The sequence below is a fragment of the Semicossyphus pulcher genome, unplaced genomic scaffold (genome assembly GCF_022749685.1).
Source record: "Semicossyphus pulcher isolate SPU_LCO1_2020_fin unplaced genomic scaffold, fSemPul1.0.p SCAF_4, whole genome shotgun sequence".
Taxonomy (NCBI): Eukaryota; Metazoa; Chordata; class Actinopteri; order Labriformes; family Labridae; genus Semicossyphus; species Semicossyphus pulcher.
This window is the reverse complement of record NW_027211715.1, coordinates 16,234,158-16,256,216: the sequence shown is the minus strand read 5'-3', so window position 1 is coordinate 16,256,216 and position 22,059 is coordinate 16,234,158. Positions and strand designations below refer to the sequence as shown.

General features: G+C 40.9%; 2 protein-coding genes across 2 annotated transcripts; one reads left to right on the top strand and one right to left on the bottom strand.

Moving 5' to 3' along the window:
* Positions 1-159: 159 nt before the first annotated feature.
* On the bottom strand, positions 160-2,066 carry xcr1a.1 (chemokine (C motif) receptor 1a, duplicate 1). Its single transcript, XM_069679375.1, has 2 exons — positions 2,025-2,066; positions 160-1,930 (listed from the first exon to the last, which is right to left on the bottom strand). Exon 2 carries the CDS (start codon positions 1,912-1,914, stop codon positions 892-894), a length of 1,023 nt encoding a protein of 340 aa, XP_069535476.1. The 5' UTR covers positions 1,915-1,930; positions 2,025-2,066; the 3' UTR covers positions 160-891.
* Positions 2,067-5,353: 3,287 nt separating this feature from the next.
* fyco1a (FYVE and coiled-coil domain autophagy adaptor 1a) lies at positions 5,354-21,706 on the top strand. Its single transcript, XM_069679364.1, has 18 exons — positions 5,354-5,402; positions 6,399-6,513; positions 7,210-7,316; positions 7,534-7,659; positions 8,154-8,260; positions 9,519-9,662; positions 9,759-9,852; positions 9,969-12,473; positions 13,563-13,655; positions 14,347-14,465; positions 14,557-14,724; positions 15,240-15,389; positions 15,516-15,745; positions 16,048-16,201; positions 17,722-17,814; positions 18,916-19,126; positions 19,756-19,865; positions 20,040-21,706. The coding sequence occupies exons 2-18, from the start codon at positions 6,453-6,455 to the stop codon at positions 20,113-20,115; spliced, it is 4,548 nt and encodes a 1,515-aa protein (XP_069535465.1). The 5' UTR covers positions 5,354-5,402; positions 6,399-6,452; the 3' UTR covers positions 20,116-21,706.
* The last annotated feature ends 353 nt before the right edge of the window (positions 21,707-22,059 follow it).

Sequence of the window (22,059 nt, the reverse complement as noted above, 5' to 3'; positions counted from 1 at the left end):
CCAGTTCCTTGATACCTCTAATAAAAAAGAATTACAAATAACAATCAAAATGACACAGAAAACAAAAACTGCTTCCTTTGAATTACAAATCAGCTCTAAAATGTTGGCCAGAGAACGGATGCATAAAGAAGTTACTCCACAAGGGAAATTATCAGCCTTTATTTTGTAGTAACACGAGGTTAAGGAGAAGACCCTGGATTTAGCATAGATATAACCTGGCTGTTCTTTAATTGTTTTAGTGCTAACGATGATAAGAATGAGTCAGCAAAGTCGAACGTAAGCAAAGATCAATCTGATAACAACTTGTGTCCAAAAAGTGTGTCCAGTCCTGAGGGTTTGAAAGCTTTGCATATCTTATATATATAATGTTTTATCAACCAGGTTTTACACATTGTTTGTATTCAACAAATGTCTGATAAAGAATCTTTTATTTGTATGATACAGTTTGGTGCATTAACTTGTTACATGAATGTATTTTAAAGAGGGTCATGTTTTTCATTGGCATGGGACATTAAAACTTTCCATTGAAGGTGAATCTATTACTGCAAATGTTACGGTTATTATTAATCAATAGAATTAATAATAACAATCACAAAAACAGTAATCATCATCATTATGGTAAGAAGAAGAATATTTGTTCATGCAGTACATTTCAAAACAAAGTTACAAAGTGCTATCCAAGACAATTAACAATAAAAAAAACATAATAAGATGAGATATGTTGATATTTGATATGTACAGGTAGATTGGCCTAGATCATTAAGAGCCTCTAATGATAAGCTGAGTTGTAAATTCAAGGTGCATTCATGAGGTTTGCCAAAGGGTAATTGCACTCAGCAATAAACAGCAAAAAGCAGAACATAGTAAAAAAATACAATAGTTGAAAAACAACTAGTATAATGATCCTCGTGAGATGTTTGCCATTCTCATCTGCTGTTCATGGTCTGGACTTCTGCAGTTGAACATTCGATGCAGCAGTGACTTCAAATGACTCCTGAACTTTACACCAATCAATGCATAGAAGACAGGGTTCAGGCAGCAGTGGGAGAAGGCAATGAGCCGACACACAAAGAATGCATAGTCGATCTGGATGCTTGTTGCACAGTCATCAAACGGTCCAACCAACTTTTCAGCCAAAACCCTCAGAAAGATGGCAACGTTGTACGGCACCCAGCCGAGGAAGAACAAGGCGACGATAGAGAAGACTAATTTAACCGCTCTGTTCTTTGTGTGAGATCTCGCTCTCGCTCCTGTTATCTTTTTCAGTATTTGAATGTAGCAGAATGAAATCACTATAAATGCAAACAAGAAAAAGATATTCTGTTGGGAGACACCAATGTTTCTCAACAGGTCTGATTCATACTCACAGCCCAGGGTATGTTCACCCTTATGGGGGATTGGGATGATGGCGCTGTAGAGCAGGGAGGGCAATGCTGCTCCAATGCTGATCATCCAAACAAGGAAAGATAGAAAAACCCCAGTAATAAATCTCTTTGTTTTCAGGCCGGAGAAAGGGTGGACCACAGACAGATACCTGTAGATGGTCATGATGGTCAGGAAGAGGATGCTGCTGTAAAACCCAGTGAAGAAGACAAAAGTCACAATTTTGCAGACGATCTCTGAAAATATCCATCCCCAGATGTGGTAAATCGCCCAGAATGGAAGACCGGTGGTGAAGACGAGGTCGGAGACGGCCAGGTTTAAGATGAAAATGTTAGTGAGAGACTTGAGGTTTTCGTACAAAGCCAGGATTACAAGGACGAGGATGTTTCCCACGAGGCTCAGTGTGATCACAACAGAGAAGAAAACAGGAATAGTATAGAATCCAAATTCCACCACCTGTTCTTTTTCACAGACTTGATCCCCATAGTCATAGTTACCATCATATATGCTATCATTGAAGGAGTCATTCATTGTTGTTTACTGTAACCTAGAAAAAGGGGGGGGGGGGGGGATGTGTCATATCTCAAATCAAATGCAAAAATGGTAGCATAGTGATGTCATAAAGCAAAGAAATGACTTACCTCCCGTTCTTTAGGACTGAAATGTTGATTGATGTATCGTCCTCTGTCCACTAAAACGAGAACTCAAAAAGCAGTGCCTTTATAAACTCGTGACAATGTTTCTGTTCCTAGTTCTCTTTTGGTAGATTTTGCACCTGTTTTATTGTGGCAGATTATTTAGCAACTTCCATCCATTTGCTATACCACTTATCCTGTTCAGGGTCGAGGGGTGCTGGAGCCTATCCCAATGGTCATTGGGCGAGAGGCAGGGTACACCCTGGACTGGTCATCTCTCAATCACAGGTAACATAGAGACAGACAACCTCCACCATGAGCAGTACTTTGCAACATTTGGAAGGAAAAGGAAATACGTCCTTTTAACAGGCAGAAACCTTGAGCAGAAGAAAAGTTTGGACCCAAAGTAGCGGACACAGACAGAGTAAGCAGGTTCAGAACAGTCTTTAATTACAGAAGGCAAAAACTACACAAAAAAATACTAAAAGTTCACTAAGCACAAAGTAGCAAACAAAAACTCCAGGTGGTGTGGCAGGAGACGCGTTGACCTGGAAGGACTGGAGCATGCAGCGGTACAAACACTTGACTCAGGAGAAGCAGCGAGGTACACACTAGAAAAACAAGAAACGAAGTTAGAAATCTGCTTACAAAGAACCACACTGGAGAAAACGTACATATGAGAAAATAAACGAAAAGCACGAAAGCTCTACCGAAGAGGACAGAATTATCTGGCAGCGAAGTGGAGTGAGGACCAGGGGTCCGTTTCACAAAGCAGGTTCAACAAACTCTGAGTCTAACCCTGAACTCTGAGTTGATCTACTCTGAGATAGGAAACTCTGAGTTTTCGGTTCCAGAACAGCTGATCAGAGTTAGTTCAATCAACTCTGAGTAGATTCAGTCAGAGTTAATTGCATGCACGCTGACTATAAAAAGCCAGCATTAATGGAGCCCCGATACCACGATTCACCATGGCAACGGTACACAAAAAGAGGTCCTCCTATGTCACACCAGTGGAGCTCGAAATCCTCATGCGGACGTTCAGCGAATACGAGCATTTTTTTAGAAAAATAAAGTAACACGGCTGCAGCTGCAAAAGAGAGAGAAGCGGCGTTGGAAGAAGCTGCTGCTCGAGTAAATTTGCAAGTTTGAACTGGTCTATTTATTTAATACTTAATCACGACCCGAGGCTAAAATTTATATTAATTTAGGAGCAATCCAGCAGGAGAGAAACGTACATGGAAGCAGTTAAAAATAAAATACCAGAACATCATTCAAAGTTAAGGCTCAGGCAGAACAGGCTCATGGCTGAACCTCACTTCATCATATTTTAAATATTAAACTAATGAAATATCATTCAGGGGCTGTTTTAATGTGCATTAGTTTTATCACTAACATGATGCTGACTTCACATACATTATAATTTATGTTGATTAAACTGAATTGTGTTAGTTTAAAAAAAAAAAAAAAATACCAATAACTTACGGCGTCTTATTTGAGTGCTCTCGGCAGTGGTGATGGAAAATCTAAAAATGATGACTTTGACACAGATTTGTCTTTTGATTTTTTTATCATAATTATAAAAGACTTTTGCAAAGGGGTCAGAGCAGCACAGAGATGCAACGTTTTTATTTTATTCGGTAACCACTCAAACACACGCGTGAGACGGGCTGAATGAATGAGGAAGTCGAATGAGGGTTTTATATTCTAGAGGGAGGAGGCAGAGCGAAACTGCTCGCGACCAGGTTAGGTTCACAGACACAGTTTATAGTAACCAACTCAGAGTTAAAGTTACCTCTCTTTCTGAAACAGCAAACCCGAGGTTTCCCTCATTTCAGGGTTAACAAACTCGGGGTTTTCACTAAACCCCGCTTTCTGAAACGGACCCCTGGCTTTTATAGGAGAGTTGATTAGTGGTGGATGAGACTCAGGTGTGCACTCACAGGAGACAGACAGTAGGTCAGCCACACCCCCTACTGCCACACCACTGCAAGAAAAGAAAAACACAAGAGACCAAGTGCAAACAAAACCCTACAAAAATACAAGTGACAGAACTAACAACCATGACACCAGGCTCATAATGGGCTGAGAAAGTGGGATAGAGGGAAATGCAGAAAGGGAGAGATAGAGACAAACAAACAGAGAAACAACAACAGCAACAGATAATACAGACTTAAGGCTACAGTAAAAAATAAAATAATATAATGTGAATTAATGTAATATTAGCATTAACAAGTATAGTAATGATAATAGAAGTATGACGGATAATAATAATTGAAGCAAGGTCCACAGCAGCAGGCGGTCCGCAACCAAGATCCACAAGAACCTACAAGGGACCTTCAAAACAGAAATATACATAGTTAGTTCCTGCATTCATGGGACAGATAACATGAATGCATGCAGAAAGAGGAGGAGATGGGAGCTCTATGTGTCAGGTTCCCCTGCAGTCTAAGCCTCCAGTCTTTATTTTGTGTGGGAGTTAAATGACTAATCTTGATCAAACCGAACTCCCACATTCCTGATGCTGGTGCTGGAACTGAATAGATGGAGCAGAGGCTAATATGATCAGACTTTTAGTTCACAGTATGGTTCAAGCATTAAAAACACTGGATCCTACATTTCCAATAACAGAACCAATATAATTGTTTTAATAAACAACTCACTAACTATTAAATGCCCATGTCTTTGAAACTCCAGGTCCCAGTTTGTAACAAATTAGACTTGACAAAGCTCCTCCAGAGCCACAGAAATCCATACAAAACAGTTTTCACTGGCTTGGTAAAACTCATTACGAGACATTCAGCAAAATTTGACAGTAAAACATCGACTGTAAAATTTGTTGAATGTGCCTTTAAGACATGTGACCTCAATGAAAGTGAGCAATAATGTGACTGTATCATGTTAAATGGTAAGATATTCTATTTATAATTGTACAATAAAATAAATATGTTAGTCTTATTCTTGGCAAAAAAGGGCACACGTTGTTTAAACAATTGTGTATGTGGACAGCAGTGCAGTTACATTAAATGTATTTTAAAGATTTTATAAAGATTTTTTTTAAACTGAAGCTCATGAAGCACATTCACACGGCTCTATTCAATTTAACCTAAAATGATTACGTTGATGTCCCCTTCGCAAAAGGCCTACACAGAAAATTGGGACAAGTATTTATGAATAATATTGATCACATGACACCTCTGTTTACGCCGCTAAGACAACCAAACCCGAGTTTGGGAGTCCCGCCCACAGACCTCGCTGCCATTGGTCGAGAGGTCGACATGTCGCGTTGTCAGTTGATTGCACGATGTCAATCACGAAAGTTTCAACAAGTTTGTCTGCACACGTAAACGATCTGGATTGTTATGGACTTGAGTCATATCTGTAGAAGTATGTCAAAGTTCTTTATTCGTTTCTTATTCTTTTTTAACAGCAACTGCATGAAAACATGTCACATTATCCAAGTAAAGGTTTTTCCGTGATGTCACGGTTTTTTTCCAATGTCTGTCAAGGGATAATAGTGTCAAAGCTGAATATTACGACAAAGGGACAGCCACAAAATCACTAAAGTCGTGTGTAAAAGCTTGAGCTGCAAGCTGTTCATACTTGTCTGTCTTTTTTATGTTGAAAATCGGTTATTAGCGCTGTTCCAGACGATAGTTAGAGTAGTAAAACCATTCTTAATGTGTTTTAAACTATTAAAACCAGACACGCGTTAACCTACTTAGCATTTAGCTAAACAAACCTAACGTTAAAAAGCACAATGTGTTTTAGTAAACGTAACTAAAGTGTGAACGCCTATGTATTAACATGTAGGCTGTGGCTGAGCTTACGTTGCTACATAACGTCATCGTTTCATGTCATACAACATTATTTAGCAGGCTTTGTTTATTTCCTCATAGCTACCACAGCAACATTAGCATATCTTACGCATACTCAATTATCAGTTATATTATGATAGTATTGCAGCCATACTTAGTTGTGGTGGTATTTTATGGACGTTGGGGTTGATCAGATCCTCTCTAAAGTGTCAACTATTATAATAGGATTCTGTCTGGTGGATAGATCTTGTTGCAAAGATGTATTATTTGATTTTTATGGAGGATACAAGCTGTTGTTCGTCGGCGTGTTTTGTAGAGGAGATTCTTAAAGATTACAGTTTGGTAGTAGTTGGTAGTCAGAGGAACAAAAGAGCAAAGTGACCTGAGTTAATATACACATCACAGACTTCCCGGTCTAAGAGCCACATTTCCTGCAGAGAAGAACAATGTTTATTACTGTATTTAACTGAATTAACATTCCCATGTGTGACCATGAGACAGTACAGTATGTTGCAGCATTCATGTCAATCTTTTGTTCCTGACTGCTTCTGATTCTCTGATTCAGCAGACTGGATGTGACCCTTTGACCCCTGGTTGCCAGGGAGAGAGCGGTGGGGCCATGGCTGTTGGGGCTACCGCTGGGGAGAGCCAACTCCAGAGGATTATCAGAGATCTGCATGGTACGTCAGCTTTATGTGTGGGTGCCTGGTCGTGTAATTGTGTGTGAACGGATTGGCTGCTGGCAGTTGTTGGCTGCCATGGTGTGACTAAGGAGAGGAGAAAGAAGAGACAGGGAGGTTTGCCATGATGTAATGACTTTAGTCTCAGTGTCAGGTCTAAGAGCAATTTTTACGCCTGGAACTATCCGACCACTCCTCGACATCAAATCCTTCGGAAAAACGTTCATCTGACCTCATGTGCCTGTAGTCAGGGCGTGGTGGAGGCCTCCATTAGCATGCAGCGAGACAGAAAGTGCGTGCTGAGAGTGCACCCGTCACAGGTGTCCTTCCAGTTTTTGCGTTGGATACGAGGCAAGTGGTTGATTTATAAACTAACCGTGCTTGAAGAAGGTAGAAATGGTAAAAACACAGAAAAGGATTTGAGGTTTGGGAATCAGGGTGGTTTATGTGTGAATGTGTATCCACAATGCAGATCATTTCTGAGGAGATAACTATTTTTTACTTCCTGCCTAATTGCTTGTTCCTTGCTTGGTCATGTATCCTAAATGATGAGTAGCTCATCCTTCTGTATCTGTAAGAAGTATGCCTTCTTTGCTATCTTGTGAATGTGTTTTCCAAGAGCCACATATTTGTCTAAACGCTGTGTTAATTCATCCCTCATACTTATTTTGGTGTGAATGTGAATGTGAATTTTAGAGGCTGTTGCCGAGCTTGCAAAGGAGTACAGGGAAAATGGGGAACCAATCACTGATGACAGTACCAACCTGCACAAGTTCTCCTACAAACTGGAGTACCTGCTACAGGTGTGTTTTCACTTATATAGTCACAGCTGAACCAGTCAATCCTTTTAACTCCAGGAAGAGGTGAAGAATTACATAATAATTGATTCAGATAAGATAACGTTAGTAAGAAAAATGTCTCTGCTCTTTGAAAAGTAGATAAGATCAACAGATTGCATTTAGCAATTTCAAAATAAATGACTGTGTAACAACTATCCACATACATTTTTATTTCCTTCAGTTTGACCAGAAGGAGAAAACCACATTTCTTGGAACAAGGAAAGATTATTGGGATTACTTCAGTGACTGTCTGGCTAAGGTGAAAGGAGCCAATGACGGGATCCGCTTTGTCAAATCCATCACGGAGGTATGAAGATTTTTGTGGTTGTTGTTCACTGTGACACCTCTGATTTTGCACTGGTGACATAATGATCATTGAAAGTGTCAAATAACCCCTTTAACCATTAGACACGCTAAAACTTAAATGGGTTTTGAGCGTCCATTTTCTTTCTTATCTCTTATAGTAAAGACATGACACAACATACAGAAAGAGCCCACTTTTTTCCCTTGTCTCGTTAGAACACATTCTCCAATAGATAACATGAAAAATGCATCTAGCATCCCTTTAGCAACATATTTGTGTTGTGTTTTTCTTAGTTTGTCTTTTTTTGATAACTGGTAGAACAAATGCATTTAAAATACCTCTCAACTGCAAGCTTTTAGCATTAGAACTGTTACGATAAGAAAAATTATAATCAAAGATTAAATAAAGTCATTAACTTGACATTTTATGATGTGTAGAATATCTGTGAGTATGAAGTAAACTCTTGTGAAAAACAATGTCATCATTTTCTTTTATAGTTAAAGACTTCGCTTGGGAAAGGACGAGCGTTTATCCGTTACTCCCTCGTACATCAGCGGCTGGCCGACACCCTGCAGCAGTGCCTGATGAACCAGAGAGTCACCAGGTGAAACTGACAAAGCTTAACTGGCTTCACACATGTTTTTTGATTGCGTTGAGTTGAGATCATGAAAGCGGAAATTGGCAGGTTTGATCTGATGACACAATGTGGTGAAGCTGACATTTAGGCAACTTCTCATTTTGCACACAAACAACTCACTGTTGTTGATTAGTTTTGGTTTGATTTTACTTCATGTTACTTTCTGTAAATGGGACCACTGCTTCAGTAGACGAAGTGGTCAGCAATATTTCAATTTAAAGGGCAGTCTAAGAACAATAAAGTTACTGGTTTTCATGACTTATACAACCAGACAACCAAACTGGTTCTGTGTAGAGCCGGGCTGTTTAAAGTGTACACAAAGGATAGACACACAACTACAATAAGTTACAGCTGTCATGGATGCCAAAAACAATTTGCAAGCTATGTAAGAAGGCTTATTTCTGAGGAATTTCTGTATATCATGGTTTACATATACTTTTTTTAATATATATTTTTGTATTTTTTTGCTCTTTATTTAATCAGGAACTCCCTTGAGATTGAAATCTCTTTCTGAGAGAGCTCTGGCCAAGACAGCACAATTACAAAAAGACAACAGGCAGGGAACACAGACATCAAGCACACATGGTGGAGAATGTATCCAACTCAATTTGGTCATTTCATTTGCATTTCTCAGTTACTTGGAGTTTTATCAAAGCCATTTTCCAAGGGGATTACATACTTTTAGATGTAGTATGCTCATCAAATTACAGGAGCAAAGTAGGAGAGGACTTTTTCCCTACCTCAGTGCAAACCCCTAAACCAGGTGAGGAAGGTATTGAGTAGAGTATAAATAAAGACTGCTAGAGGTCTTGGTCAGAAGATGTACGTATATACTGTATGTATGAGGGGAGCATATACATGCAGTATGCATGTAGAAAATATCACCATAGTGCAAAAGACTAAGAAAGGTAGCCTGCACACGTTTTTTCCTGGCTAACAAAACAAGCGTTTAGAAAATAATTATTCTCAGGGTTTTTTATGTTTACTTGAAAAAAAAAATTTGCCATCTAAACAATCCTTTTTTCAGTTGAGTCTTCATTCTCCATGGAGATTTGTGTTACCTTGCGATTAGGAATGAGTCCCAAGAGAATATATTAACATTTTGTTTTAATTAAGCATTTCAAATATACTTGAAATGCAACTTGAAGCTGTTGAAAATCTAACTGAAGCTAACGTTTCTTTCTAATGTCCTAATTTAACCACAACCTCGTCTCTCTTCCTGCAGTGACTGGTACTATGCAAGAAGCCCCTTCCTGAAGCCCCACCTTAGTGTTGACATAATCAGTCACCTGTATGAACTCAATGAGGTCCAGTTTGATGTGGCGTCAAGAGGTCATGATCTTGATGCCTCCTGGCCCACTTTTGCAAGGTAAAAATAACAATTTTTTTGTCCAAATGATGTGGAGTTTTGCTGTGATGTGTATTTTCCAATGCTATAGCATCTGATTTATTTTCTGACTGACAGGCGGACACTAGGCAGTGCAAACTCGCCTGGTCACATGTGGAAACCACCCAGTCGTAGCTCAAGCATTAACAGCCTGGCCAGCACCTACTCCCAGGTAACTGATGTTACTATAATAACATAATTTTATCATAATTTAAAATGTTTAAATAAAGTTCATCACTCTTCCTCTTTTCTTTCTCATCTCCTCCTCTTTTCGTTGCAACCACCTAGCAAGCACCTGAATTCCCCTACAGCCCGGACTATGGCCAGGGTCTGCTGAACGACCTGAACGAGTCTCTGCCTGTTTGCACGGAAGATGGCAGCACAGTTGAGGACCTTCGTCTGGAGCTGGACCAGTCAGAGCTGAACCAGCGAGAGCTTCTAGATAAGATGAAACAGCTGGGCGAGGAGTCGGCTGAGCTCAGGGGGGTAGTCGTGGAGCTCCAGAGACAGCTGGATGTGTCCCTCGCTGCCCAAGAGCAGCAGAACGGTTTGCAGGGAGAACTCAAGGCTGTGCAGGGAAGAGAGGAGGCGCTGTGCAGAGAGGTGGAAGCACTCAGGACTGTGGAAAAAAACAGGGAGGCTGAGCAACAAATGCTCCAGGAAAAGTTGGCAACGGCTGAAGGGAAGAACATAGAGCTCCTGGCCAAGTTGGACGGGGTTCTGAATGAGAAGGGCCAGCAGGCGGCCAGTCACTTTGATTCAGCTCAGAAGATACACGAGCTGCTGGACAGACTGAAGGAGGCAGAGAAAGGGAAGATGGAAGCTGTGGCTGAGGGAGAGGAGAAGAAGAGACAGGCAGAGAGGCTAGAGGAGGAGCTGAGAGTCAAGGAGGCAGCTGCAAAGAACGGGGAAACAAAACTCGTCGCATTAGTTACGTCTGTGTCTGAGGAGAAGGCCAAGTTGGAAGCAAAAGTGGAGGAACAGTGCAGTGCCCTTGACAAACTGCAGGGGGCCCTGACAGTGAGAGAGAAGGAGGCGAGCAACCTGCAAAGGCAGCTGCAAGACCTCCAAAGATCTCTGGAACAGAAGGAGGAGGAAATGGAGAAGGCGACGAGGAGGGCAGAGCAAGATAAAGATGAAATGCAGAAGAAGGCTGGTGGCTTAAAAGATTCATTAGAGGCAAAAGTCTCTGAACTTAAGGAGCACCTTAAGAGAAAAGAGGCGGAGCTAACCTCGAGTTGTCAGACACTACAACAGCTAGAAGCCAAGAACCAAAGCCTGACCACAGAGAGAGATAAACTGATCACTAACCTTACTGAGCTGGAGGGTAATGTCAAAGAACAAGCCACAAAGATAGACAACTACAAGACCCAGTGCGCCAATCTAATGGAACTCAATGAGAAATTGCTGACCACGTCGAAGAGAAACGAGGAGCTGAAGAAGGAGATGGTGGAAAACAGAGCAGCGCTTGAAGTTGAATTAGCAGCCCTAAGGGCTTCTGAGAAACAGCTCCGCAGCCAGCTGGATGACACCAAGATGACAGTGGATGAGAAAGAGAAGCACTTGCGTGAGGAGAACCGCAAGCTGGATGAGAATCTGCAGCGTGCAACCATCGCTGCTAAACTCTCTGATGACACGTCAAAGCGGCTGGAGCATGAGAACCAGAGTCTGAGGGAGGAGCAGGACACGGTGAAAGCAGCTCTTAGCCGCATGCAAGCTGACCTGAAGAGTGTTCACGGGCAGATCGGAGAGTTAGAGAAGAACTTAGGAGCTTCAAGAAAGAATGAAGCAAGCCTTCAGGAGCAGCTCCAAGCCAAAGAGGCCGAGCAAGAGAGTAAAGAGAAGGAGCTTGTCGAGCTACAGTCCAGGTTGAAAGCTCTGGAGGCCAGGGCGAAGGAGCTTGAGAATGCCAAAGCTAATGCAGAAGCAGCGTTTGCTAAACAGACAGCGGTTATGGAAAGGGTTACCTCTGAGAAGCAGGTGATGGAGAAATCTCAGCTGGAGAGGAGTGCAGTCCAAGCAAAGGAGAACCAGGAAGCGACAGGCAGGTTGGCTATGATTGAGGGCCAGTTGGAGGTGAGCATGAAAGATGTGGCCAGGCTACAAGAAGAGATCCTGGACCTGAGGGTGCAGGTAAAGAGGTCAGAGGAGGAAAAGCTAAAATCACAAACACAATTGGAAGTGACAGAGGCCCAAAGAGATGAGCTCAGGACCCTCACTGAGCAACTTAAAGCTCAGACAGAGACACTGAATCAGAGGCATGTAACCGAGCTTATGGAGTGCAAAAAGAAAGAAGAGACGCTGAGTGAACAGCGAGATAGAGAGGTAGCTGCCCACGCCGAGTTGGTTATCTCTGCGGCTGCCCTCCGAGAAAATCTGTCAACCCTTAAGGCAGAAAACGACAAGTTGGTCTTAGAGAACAACGAGACGCGTGAGGGTCTGCACAGGGCAAACACAGAGATGGCCGAGCTGGGGATAACCATCTGTAAGCTGAGTGCAGAAAAAGAGGAGGCCAGAGAGTATTTGGTAGGGGACGCTGCCAAGATTGAGGAGCTGGAGGAAGAAGTGGAGCGGCTAGGAGAGAGCATGTCAGACCTGCAGTTGGAGAATACAACACTAAAAGAGGAGGTGAAACAGAAGGAGAAGCTTCCTGACACTGTCATGGAGCTCCAGGAGCAGCTAGAAAAAGCAAAGAACCAAATGCAGAGTGTTAAGGACTCCGGCCGAGAGGAGGCAGAGGCCGTCAAGTTCCAGTTGAGCTCTGAGAGCATGAATCATCAGGTCCAGATGAAGGTGAGTCAGAACCCGTCAATCATGACTTGTTATATACTCAAGATAGTCGTTTTTTCTGTTATGATTTCTTCGCACTACGGTGTTTGTTGAGCCCTTTTACAGTAACGTGATCTGTACCTGGATAAGTCAGCCAAGGACATCCATCAGCTGGTCTCAGTATTTAAACCTGGTAATAAAAGGCAGTTTTGATATTGGAATTAGATACACAAATTAGTTAGTTGGGTGGGGCCGTCTGATTCAAAAGGCGAGGCAAGTCCCAGATCAGTGAGAGACAGTCCCCCAATGAGGAATTGTAATAATCTTGTTGATTCCCTGACTTTAAATATTGTATATTGTAATATTGTAATCATGAGGTCATGATGTTTATCCATCCTATATTCAGTTTATGAACAAATACTTGCAACATTTACATGGGTAATTGCAGGGTAACTCACGATGCGATATTATACGCGATACGTGGCCCACGATATTGATAATATCACAATACAGTGATTCTGTGAAAATTGATATATTGCAAGCCATCATATAATGATACATTGCTGTATTACCCAGATTTTGATCAACTTTTTCTGCTAATTCATTTCTGTTCAAGTTACTATATCATTCATGTCAAAATCACAGGAAAATCAGTTTAGAGCGCCGCATATTTGTCGATTAAATATCGATATTTGGTGCCAGCCAAATCGATAATTGTATTGCACAAGTCAGGATGACGATATATTGCCATATTGATATTTTGTCCTTGCCCTACTAAACCTCCGCATGTTACAAGTGCCATTATTATTGGGCATTCACAAGCCCCTCGGAAGGTCCGGTTTCCAGTTGTGAAGTGTTTCTCCTGTCTGTTTCATAACCAGCGAGAAACTCCTCACAGGAGCTTTAAATGTCTTAAAAGTAACAGTCAAATTGAATTAATTTCATGCTCCTGTCAGTTTGAACAGTCATGAACCAAATTCAGATTTTCCAAAGTGAGTACATAACGCTGTCATGCTTTTTTCCCCACACTACATGAACGCTACATGAGCATATTTACATTCCCTTAAAGCAACCCTCATATTTCCTTTCCTGTTTGTGACTTTTACATTTCAGAGTGTGAACGAGCAGCTGGACAAGGTGAAAGCCCGGCTGCAGGAGGAACAAAAGAACGTGTCCAGCTTGCAGGCCAAAGTGTCTGAACTAGAGGTGTGTATCTTACAAATACACAGTTTTTGTAAGTTCATAGTTACATATTCAAATAATATTTATTTGTGCCGGAATGTGCTCTATGATCTTATAAGAGCACATGCCTTTACAGAGAAGTGGTGTTACATAAAAATACCACCATGATACCACCATCAAAATAAATGTCATAGATAAGCCATGTATGATCAAGACTGTAGATAGATAGAGGTTAAAAGTGCAACAACTGTGAGTTACCTGGAACAGGCACTAATACTGTTATCATTACGGGAGGAGAACAGGAAAGCACACACCAAATGGGAAATAAAAACATGCAGAATATTTGTTTAGTGCTCATTAACAGTGGATGATTACATGAGGGGTTGTCTGTTTTTTATAATGAGACACCTTGATTGCATCAGCAGTTGTCTTTGATTGCAGAAGGTAGAAAATATGCAAAATCGCTTTGAGATAAAACATTTTCACAATTGTTTGACATTTTTTTTCTAGATTTAGATTAGATATAGATGTAGATATAGATAGATAGATTTAGGGCTTTGATTTTTAGTGATGTTTTGACTACGATGTGTTTATGATGTCGTCGACTGCAAGATGCATTTTATCCAGCGGCGTTCAACAAAACTGAGACCATCTTAAGAATAAATGTTTGTCCTGATGTGCATTTTTATGTGTGTTCCTATAACGTTTAATCAAGGCTGTGAATGAGCAGTACCTGCAGCTCACTGGCGAGAAAGATGCTCACATCACAAAGACAGAAACAAGCGTTCGCGAGAGTGAGGATGAGATTCAGCAGCTGAGAGATGCAGTAACCAGGTGCGTTTATGACCAGTGGTACCCTTGAGTTTCATCTTTGGGTGTAACAAAATAGCCAGTGGCTTATTTTCCTCGCACCTTCTGCCTTCAGGGCTGAAGAAGCACACTTAGCTGTGCAAAAGGTCTGCGAGGAATTAAAGCAGAAACTCAACACAACTGAGGCTGACAAACAAAGCGAGTGCCTGAAGCTGACGGCAGAGATCGATGACCTCAACAGAACCAAGACCAACTACGAGGAGCGGCTCATCGAGCTTTTAAGGTACGACTCGTCTCTGTTGCAGCTGTCAGAAGTGCACGGCTGTCTTTTGCAACAGGAGTTTTTTAATGAAGTAAAAGGTTAAAGTTCATTTGCTCTTAGGATGTCTGCACCTCGTTATGCTTGGTTGCTGCCTGCTCTTTCAAAGTCGCAGGAGAGCGTGCGTTTTCAATTGGTTCTTCCAGTGAGAGCAGTTCTCTGATGTTGTTATGTTTGACATTTATGGGGGGAAATAAGTCTGAGGGGAAAAAGGATCCTTTGAAAACTGAGATAATTTAGTGAGCACAGATCTGACAGAGAGGCCAGGAACTCCTTTGGGATGCGATTTCTTTTCTGTTTTTATGTTATGCATGCCTATATCTTCTCAGATGCATTATTTGGGGAGCTACCTATGGTGTTAAGTAGACAACATGTACATACTGTTCTGTCTCGAAAGATCATAAAGGGAAACATACCATGTAAGCCATAGATGACAGCATCACTTGACTTCCTTCCTTCTGTTTTGTTCTTTACATCAGGGACAAAGATGCCCTGTGGCAGAAGTCCGACGCTCTGGAGTTTGAGCAGAAACTGCGAGCAGAGGAGCGCTGGTGGTTGGATAAGGAGGCCACGAACTGCCTGAGCTGCCAGGGTCAGTTCACCTGGTGGCTGCGCAGACATCACTGCAGGTGGGCTTTCAGTGGGTACTACGCCTGTCTGTACCTACCCTGTTTTATATATAGAGAATTTAGAAAAAGATAACCTATAATCTAATGCAGATCAAATTCTGTTTATATTTTCACATCCATCTTTAGGCTTTGCGGCCGCATCTTCTGCTACTACTGCAGCAACAACTTTGTAATGACCAAGCACAGTGGGAAAAAGGAGCGCTGCTGCAAAGACTGTTACACCGAACACAGCGCGGTAGTGGAGAGGTTCACAGAGGCAGAGCTGAGTCCCTCAGACACTCAGCCTCCTCCTCCCGGAGCCGGGCCTCAGCCACCTCCTGAACCCGCACCATATAAACCCACGCCCAGGGTAACAGGTGAGAGGAGAACTAGGAAGAAAAACACTGCTTTTACTCTTGGTTAAATTGTAAGTAGAAGTGAAATGTCTGACTTTGTCATATTGAGGAACAAGGACAGAAACCATTGCTCGGGAATCTTTATTCTGTAGAGTAAGAAGAAGAGGTTGCTGTTTCTATTCAGAGAAAATGCTGCTGTGCTTTTATTTTAAATATGTTTTTTTTCTGTATCTTACATGCTACATCATTTTGCATACATGTAATCACAAGACTATACCATGAGACCAGGTAGTCCTTTATATCATACATTCCTGATGTCCCAGTGTCAGAGCCCAGCAACAGAGCTGATGACGGAGTTTTTGACATCATCACAGAAGAGGAAGTGAACGGCGTCTACGATAGTGACACCACCTCCCAGACCACAGGAGGCTCCCTGGAGGGAGAACAAGACCGACAGCCTACAGGAGCGCTGGATGTGTGAGTGTAATATGTATCTGGGGAGAGAGCAGAGGGATGGGATGAAGACCTGGCTCAGCTGGTCGTTTTTTTAAGTCAGACTCCTCTATTGAACGTCGAACAGTCATAACACCACAGCACATAACATCACAACAGTTTACTACAGAGCTTCTGAAATTATAGGCTTTAAAAACACAACTGCCTTTTGTCAAATCTCAGGCCGTCATGGTTCATTGCTGCTCTAAGATTAGTGACAACTACATACTCTCCATCCCTGAATTAAACTTGTCATGTTGACTTATCAGAGCACATCACAAGTCAAAGGTAAAAACCTACATATGCATACACACACATGCATAAAGGGCTGGAAAAAAGAAAGGTTTTATGAGGAATATATTCTTGTTTTGCTCTGAAAGAGTCCTACAGTAATAAGAATTTGAGAAGAGGGATATTAAACAGGTACAATGTGTGGGTCCTGTCTGTATGGTTACCTCTATCATCCATCAAATAACAACAGATTATTGGAGGTCTTTTGTAGCTAATATTTAATGAGTATAGCTAGAGGGGACATCTTAAAGGTATGCAGTTTATCTATAAAGGGTTACGTTACATCAAAGTGAGCTAAAGTCAGCTTCAACATAAACACTACGCGCTCACATGGGTGAGAGAGCTTGTACACTTCCATGCAATATTTACAATAGGCTGCTTGGCACCTTAATCTATGATTTAACTAATTTTACATTTAGAAACAATGTTGCACTTTTATAACTTTTTATATACACTGTATATAACTATAACTATAACTATAAGTATAACTATAAGTCAAAGCCTTGTGAGTTTGAGAGTCATGAGCTCATATATCTCTGTTGCGCTCAATCAATCAATCTTTTCACACTGTGAGTTAGAATACTTGAATACTTACAAGAAAAAACACATCTTCCCACACGTAAAGTTCACACCTCCAGTGCCTTTTGATCATACTTTCAAGAGTTCCTCATGGTACACTTACATATGCACACATAAACAGTATATAAAACAATAATCATTATTTTTCTGTGGGTGTTATGTGAACGTCAAGATTTGAGAAATACCAAAGTTTCATTGCACTGAAGGTTGACAGAGGCCAAAGTGTTCATGTGTTGCCATAGAAACATTTAAATCACATTTAGGTTTTGCACAGAACTACATTATTGCACCAGAAAATTAAAATGTACAGCAATATGCCTCAGAAATACCTGCAAAGAATATGAGAGTTGGATTCAACTAAATGTCATATTTAATGTGAGACATAATGTCTCTAACAGGAAGTAAATGAGATTAACCTGAAAAGCTCTGGTACGAGATTTGAATTTACATGAGTCATAATGCCTGATTATATCAATATTCCACTTTAAATGCATCATGATGAATCTGGAGTGTCATTTTGAAAGAGGTGTTCTGTAGTCAAAATCACAAAATTGAAGAGCAGCATTTTGGGATTGCGTCATGATGCATATGAGTGTCAGATGTATACATTACAAACCTGTGCTGGATTTTTGCAGAAACACGGGGGATGTGACCCCTGATGATCCTGAGGAGCACGTTCCCACTGTTCAGGATTCAGAAATCAACCTTCTCAGATCAGGAGAAGTCACGTAAGTCTCATATTGGGATTAACTAATGTGTAAGTGAATGTGTAAGTGATGATTCGCCTTGTATTGTAGAGGGGGTATTATCCTGTTCCACATTTTAAGACATATATTGTTTATCATTTTACAATGTTGGATGTCCAGACTAAACGTGGGTGAAGTTTCAAATCTGTATGTAAAAGTATGTTGGAGTAATCCCCAGGCTTCTCAGCTCAGTCTGCAGGCTGCTGTGAACGCCAGGTTTCACACATATAGACTGTATAAATAATGGACTTAGTCTCAGTGATGTCACCCATTGGTTTCTGAAGAAGCGTCTTGAAGCCCGAATTGCACCAGCGCTGGGAGTCGCCATATTGGAAATGCAAAACCGGCTTATTCAGAGGCAGGCAAAGAGGCGGATCGCGAACAAGCTGAAGCCTATGGCTGAGCTCTGTGGGCGGGCCTCATGAGTCAGCCAGCGTGTGTCTGTGTTGACGTCTAGCAGACAGCCAGCAGGATCCACCTGTAAATCAAGTGATCCGGCCCCTATGATTTAAGGCTTAATATAATTTTAAAAAGTGTGTTATAAGAAATTCACCCCCCGTACAGTTATCTTGAACAATAAAATTAGCTATTTATAACAAAACTTTTTTTTGTACCAGGCTGTAAACATGTTTATTTCTGCTGTAAAAATTGGCATTTTCCCATCTGCTGTAATGTTATTTCTTGTTTTCTGGAGCCAGCCTCAAGTGGCCACTCGAGGAACAGCAGTTTTTTGCACTTCTGCATTGGCTTCATTTTTCAACACCGCAGTCTGCCGCTTGGTTTCACACAGTTTTTTCCACACGCTGGACTTTGTGTTGTCACAAATTGCAGCCTCAGCAAGCTTCAGAGAGCTGGCCAATCAGAAGAAAGTGGGCTTGTAGGGGCGGGCTTTCTTAAAGAGACAGAGCTGACTAAGTCGTTTCAGGCAGAGACTGTATGAGGGCCTGCACAGAGCACCAGTGTGAGAAAAGGTTTTTTAATTGTAAATTATGTTAAGCGACTCCACAGGTATCACAGAGTGAAATACGAAGCTTGAAATTAGCATAATACCCCACCTTTAAATTGAATCTTCTCTTGTTTCAGGGTGGCAGTCCCTCTCACTATTGATGATATTTCTCAGTTTGGCGATGGTTCCAGGGAACTCTTCATCAAGTCCAGCTGTTACAGTGTGATCACGGTCGCTGTGGGTGACTGTGGGCCGACCATCAGCTGGATGTTTTCCTCAGAGCCGAAGAGCATCTCCTTTAGTGTAGTTTACAGGGAATCTGCTGATACTCAGGTGGAACAGTCAAAGGTAGATGACTTTATGTTTAAGATTAATGTGAGACCCAAGAACCACTGGCAACCTATACACATACACAGTAAAGAGGCCAAGTGAATCTGCCACAGGAGATGTTGAGAAAAGGCAAAAACCATGACAATGTTTTTTCATGATTTCATAAGAGTTCATCTTAAGGCTGAAGGAAATTATTTTCTATTCTTAGAAATTGCAGCCACTTGAAAACTCACAGATGGCAACTCAAAAGTTATTACCAGACAAAATGTGCTGACCCCCTGCAGAGAGCGGGGCTGTTTGGTTGTCCTATACAATTATTCTGACTAAAGAGAAACGCTGCAGGTCGCCAGTGTTGCTCAGCAGGCTGAAGTAAACATCCTGCACTTAGAAATGTCAGGGGTTGGAAATGAGTTCTGACCTTTCCTCTTATGTTCGCACCCCCACCTTACGTTGCCAATATTTCAGTGTATGAAATATACATATGTTTTCATAATAATAATAATGACATTATTGCTGTCCAACATTAACGGTTATGTAGGGTAACAAAATATATAAAAACATCACCTGATGGGTGGTTTGTTAGACAATAAGTATTTAACCTTTACAGGAAGTTTAATTTCAGATCAATGTTTCTGTTCTTCTCTCAGGTCCTGATTCCTCTGACTCGCTGCAATTCCCATAAAGAGACAATTCAAGGACAGCTGAAAGTCCGTCTCCCCGGCCTCTACACACTCATCTTTGACAACTCCTTCTCACGGTACTGAACTCCTGACATCAAGCGTCCTTGTTCTCACTCTCCCTTTAAACCACTGTTTGGCATTCATGCATGTGTATGTGTGTTTGGCTCTGAAGCCAGCTTCCTGTTGTGGCCCAGCGTCTCGTTTCATTTAATAGGATTGCAGTCCTTTGATCGGAATCCTTCTTCCAACAGGTTTATCTCCAAGAAAGTCTTCTACCATCTGACCATGGAGAAGCCCATCATCTATGATGGAAGCGACTTTCCCTGAAGCCGGATGACACGCTCCCACAGAGGCGTCAAGTTGATGTCACAAAGACACTATCATGAAGTCACCGTGGCAGCCAAAGGGACCCTTACGAGATTTCAATTTGAAGACTTTAACTACTATTGTTCCCAAAACCTGTTTTTACCCATCAATGTTATGATTTATGTTTTTAAAATTACTTCTTGTCGTGTTAATTTTTTAGTGTGCTCGTATTTTAACTGTTACCGAAGTTTTGTTAACAAGATGAAAGAGGAAATGAAACAGGAGGAGAAATGTTTTAGCATGTTTTATTTAAGTATACACCAAGTAATATATTTACCTTTAGTTCACTTAGGTTTAAAATACTACGATGCTCAGTTAGAGAAATATGACATTTTCTTCTTTCTTTCTGTTATTTTTGTCAGTTTGGTTTGGCCTCTCTTTTCCCAAACAGACTTTTGAGGAAAAATGGAGGAAAGTTTGTCTGCAAAAATTGTCTTTGAAGACCCAGGAAATATTCCAAAAAACACATGAAACCACAGCCAGTTTTAAACATTTCAAGTGTTGTGCAATATTTAACTTCAAAAGGTGCGGATAAGTATTTTACCAGGGGCCAGTTTTTGAATTGACTTTTCTAAACACTATGCTTGCACATTCAGGAAGTAGACATAGCCATAACTAGTTACTGCCCTAGAAAACTAAAGTTTGTCTTTAAAAGACAAAGCAAATGCAAATCTGGGAGTGGGATTTAAATTTTCCTCCAGTTGTAGCATGTCCTAAATTTAAGAGAAAACTGCCGTCTTGTGTCCATCGTGTTTAAGGAGACATACAAACCAGCTTTTTCCCCTAAAAGTAAATGAAGCCTGAACTTACACAGGCTGACTTTATGTGACATCACTATGACATTTAGTTAAAGTACATCAATGACTGTCAGCTAATGAGCAACTGTACCTTGTAAGTGCCTAATAACTCTAATTGCCAGTGATTGGTTTGCTTTCTTAGTTGAAATTGTTTTTCGCACAGGACATGATACTTGGTATGAATTAATACCAAAGTTTTATCAGTTGAAATGTTTTTACAGTTTGGATTTAATTCGATTTTTATCATTTGTTATGATACCCATCTGCACTGTTGTTCTCTCAGTGTCGTCATGGGTTTGATCTTTGTGTTTTTTTTGTTTTAAGGCAAAGCAATAAGAAAACAGAAGCGAGCTTGGTCACTTTTGGACACAATCATTCACTACTTAATAGAGGAAGGGCTTATCTCTATGCTGCTTTTGTAGAGATCACTTTCACAGTGAGGTCTCTTATATTTTTGATGGGTGTAAATTGGTGCAATTTTTATTCAAAAGCTTATATTTTCTCTACAGAGCTGCACTTTTGTAATGATTATTTTATAAATTGTTACAAATTATATGAAATCTGTCAAGTTTACATGATCTTTGTCAAGGAATTCACACAGGGATAGATTTTTCTACTTGCTGTTTATGAAGGATTATTTTTTGAGGTGTAAACTATGCATGAATCATCGCTACAAGAGCTCAGTGTAACTAGTAATAGGCCTGTCAAACACCCAGTAAACATGAATAAAATGTGAGAGTGATGATGACTCCGACTGCCGCTAATCTGTGTGTGGTTTGGTGTCTGACAGCGTGGAACATCAAGATGGAGACATTACCTCTGTGTGATGTCTCGCTCATTCGGCACCTCCAACATGAGTAAACATGTCATCACACAAACTAGTATGTTTCCTGTTTTACACACCCTGTTTACATTTACGTCAGAGGGCATGTAGAGGATGTCGCTGAAGGGGAAATAGGTTTTTACGATCAGAAAAACAACTGTAGCTTAAATCCTTTGTATTTTCTCTCAGTGGATGTTCAGTCGGTCATACAATATGTGTAACATAATTAAAGATCAGTTTTAAAAATAGGCTGCTAGGATAATTCTAAGTCAATTATTTTGATTG